Source organism: Penaeus monodon, chromosome 19 (genome assembly GCF_015228065.2).
Source record: "Penaeus monodon isolate SGIC_2016 chromosome 19, NSTDA_Pmon_1, whole genome shotgun sequence".
Classification (NCBI taxonomy): Eukaryota; Metazoa; Arthropoda; class Malacostraca; order Decapoda; family Penaeidae; genus Penaeus; species Penaeus monodon.
In genome coordinates, this window is record NC_051404.1 from 20,943,652 (window position 1) to 20,946,362 (window position 2,711).

Consider the following 2,711-nt stretch of genomic DNA (forward strand, 5'->3'; position numbering starts at 1 on the left):
GTAAGCACATAACATATATGACAAATACTACATGATACAATGTTTAGACAAACAATAAACTTAACATAGGTAAACATATGATTTAACAAATCATAATTATGATGGGATTACACACATTTTTTCATTTTTTTCAGAGGGTCTGAACTTATAGCACCATTCTTTTTCTTTAACCTCTTCTGCTACATAAGCAAGGGATTTTATGGATTGGATTCTTAATTTATTTCTAATATCAGTTTTAATTAGATGTAACTTCGAAAAAATCCTCTCTGCATCAGTATTTGTAACCGGAAGAGATAAAATCTGTAAAATAAAACCTGCTAAATTTCTAAATAAAATTTTTCCTTCCTCTTTCATATTACCAAGATTGGAATAAAACTGAATTGGATTTTGTTCTGATCTTATTTCCTCAGGAACTGGTATGCTGTCCAATGTCCTCCACTCATTATCGAGGACTTGAATGTCCCCTTCATAAATCCTTGGCAATCTTTCAACAAGTGGTTGTAGTGATGGCATAATCTCCCTGGATCTTTTGTCTAAAAAAATTCAGGGTTAAAAAATAGATCATGTACAATAATGGATCATTCAAATCGAATCTCTTTTTAACCTCCTCACACATTTTTATCATAAAATCTCTGCACCTTTTTTTAACATTACTATAGTAACATTTTTATAATATTTCTCCATTTGTAAAAATCTGTGAACAGCTGCATCTAAATATACCTGGTTTGTGGGAGAGTGGTTAGTACAATTACTTGGGTCAAAAGTTTACAAATTGGCTTTTTCAATTAAATATACTTTGCAAAAATACTGTAAAGTTGTCTTATATAGTCTTTGAATTTGAAAATGCACAGAGTAAATTGTGGGAATTTCTCTCTGGAACAAAAGATTCAAATGGTTAAATGTTGGTAGAATAAAATTAAGAAAATGTAAACATAAAAATATTACAGGGTTATTCATATCTCTAATAATGAGAGTTAATGATGTGAGCTTTTCTTCCTCTACAATGCTTTTAAAGTACTCCTGCAATGCCTCCCATTGCTCCAACACCCTCTCAACCGCCTGATGTAATGAGAGCCAGCGGGTCTGTGAAGCGTGGAGAATTTTATGTGGTTTTAATTCAAATAATGTCTGGAACTGTTTAAATTCATACTTGCGTTTTGCACTGTGTGCAAAGTACGTGTATATGTGCCTAATCAAATCCTCACACTGCCTTGGGAGGATCTTTGCAGCTTCAGAGGCACATAGATGTACAGAATGGCATATACACCTAAAGACCGAAAGTCCAGGCAAATTGGCTCTCAAAGAATTACGCTCTCCCATGATGTTGGAAGCCCCATCTGCAACAAATCCTATAAAATTGTAAAGGGGAATTTCACGGGAATTAAGGGTGTTCATTAACATATGGTAGAGTGCCTCTCCACTTGAGACAACATTTTTTATCTTTATCTCCATAAATGTCGATCAAGTCCAACATTCTTGTTTTCAATTTACCTTCTTCCAAATCAAAAAACTTTACCAGTACAGTTAAGCATTTTGTTGTGCTGACATCAGTCGACTCATCAATGATTATTGAAAATTTGTATTTTCCTAGTTTTAACACTAAATCATCAGCGATGCACGTACCCAGATTTTTTGTCAATTCGGTGCACTTAGTTCTTTTCAAGTGCAATCCCCCTTTGGGGTATGGCGGAGTCAGGGAACATTGCCCTTACACAGATCTGTCAGATGGTCAGCTATCAGGAAAGGAAGGTTATGTTCGGCAAGGAAACAAATCATTATTATCGTAGCCAATTTAATTTGATCCCCAACATTAACATTGTCGGTCTGGGCGTCATTTTCGTCGGATGTATTCATTTCATGGCTTCGGGATTTCTGAAAATAATGGATATGTTGTGTGAGAATTCTACTTTTAATTAGGCATTATATACACAATTTTCTATATGTACGAATTTTGAACGTTATTGTTTAATTGAAAAAGTATACATAGATTTGTTATCAACATATACCAATATATTTATATATACTGTGTTATCTTACCATATGTCGCCTGATTGTAGTGAGTTCTGCATTTAGGGTTTTATGGCATTTGCTACAGTAGGCTTCTGTAGGATTGCCGTAAATCCTGTTCAACCAAGGTTTGAAATCGTGGTTCAGCAGCCACTCATCCCTAAGTTTGCGCTTTGACATCGCAACCTAGAGAAACAGAATATTATACATTAGTTTTAGGTGAAAATCACATTCTCTTTAACTGAAGTAAATTTTCTGTAATACTTAGGGGGACACTGAGACAATTTCAAAAATATCACATGACACATAAACATACAAAACTGTATTTTATGTCATTAACACTCACCAGGTTTGAGTCGAAGTCGAAAGTAAAATTTGCCGAAGTAAGCAGGTAGCCTTTTGGGAGAATTGGAGGTTCACAAGCAGAGGACAGCACATAAGAAGTGGTGGATGCTTTGTGTGGTTTTGAAAGAGCTGTCATCTTTTACAACAGCTTGGTTCTTTCTTAATGTAATTTAACATATCACCGTAGGATCGGAAATAATCATTAAAAAATAAGCTTTAGATATTTTTACAAAACTTAATGTATGAAATTTAAAGGAAAAATTGCTTTTCATTTAGAAAAAAATTATATCAAACGATGACACGTAGTCATGTTCCACGTCACTTATTTTATGTAAAATATTTTAAAAGCTAGACTGCAT

At 34.0% G+C, this 2,711-nt stretch overlaps 1 protein-coding gene across 1 annotated transcript; it reads right to left on the reverse strand.

The window, feature by feature from the left end:
* Window positions 1-398: 398 nt before the first annotated feature.
* Window positions 399-2,488, reverse strand: LOC119585357. Its single transcript, XM_037934028.1, has 7 exons — window positions 2,354-2,488; window positions 2,038-2,193; window positions 1,713-1,872; window positions 1,432-1,674; window positions 946-1,337; window positions 664-720; window positions 399-533 (listed from the first exon to the last, which is right to left on the reverse strand). The coding sequence occupies exons 1-7, from the start codon at window positions 2,486-2,488 to the stop codon at window positions 399-401; spliced, it is 1,278 nt and encodes a 425-aa protein (XP_037789956.1).
* Window positions 2,489-2,711: the final 223 nt, after the last annotated feature.

What these genes read in the sequence shown, in the direction of transcription:
- LOC119585357 (XM_037934028.1), bottom strand. Translation starts at nt 2,488, where the DNA reads ATGACAGCTCTTTCAAAACCACACAAAGCATCCACCACTTCTTATGTG. An exon ending in TGGAGATAAAGATAAAAAAT is followed by an intron (nt 1,338 to 1,431) that starts GTTGTCTCAAGT and finishes GATTTGTTGCAG; the next exon opens with ATGGGGCTTCCAACATCATG. An exon ending in TTAGAGATATGAATAACCCT is followed by an intron (nt 721 to 945) that starts GTAATATTTTTA and finishes CCCACAAACCAG; the next exon opens with GTATATTTAGATGCAGCTGT.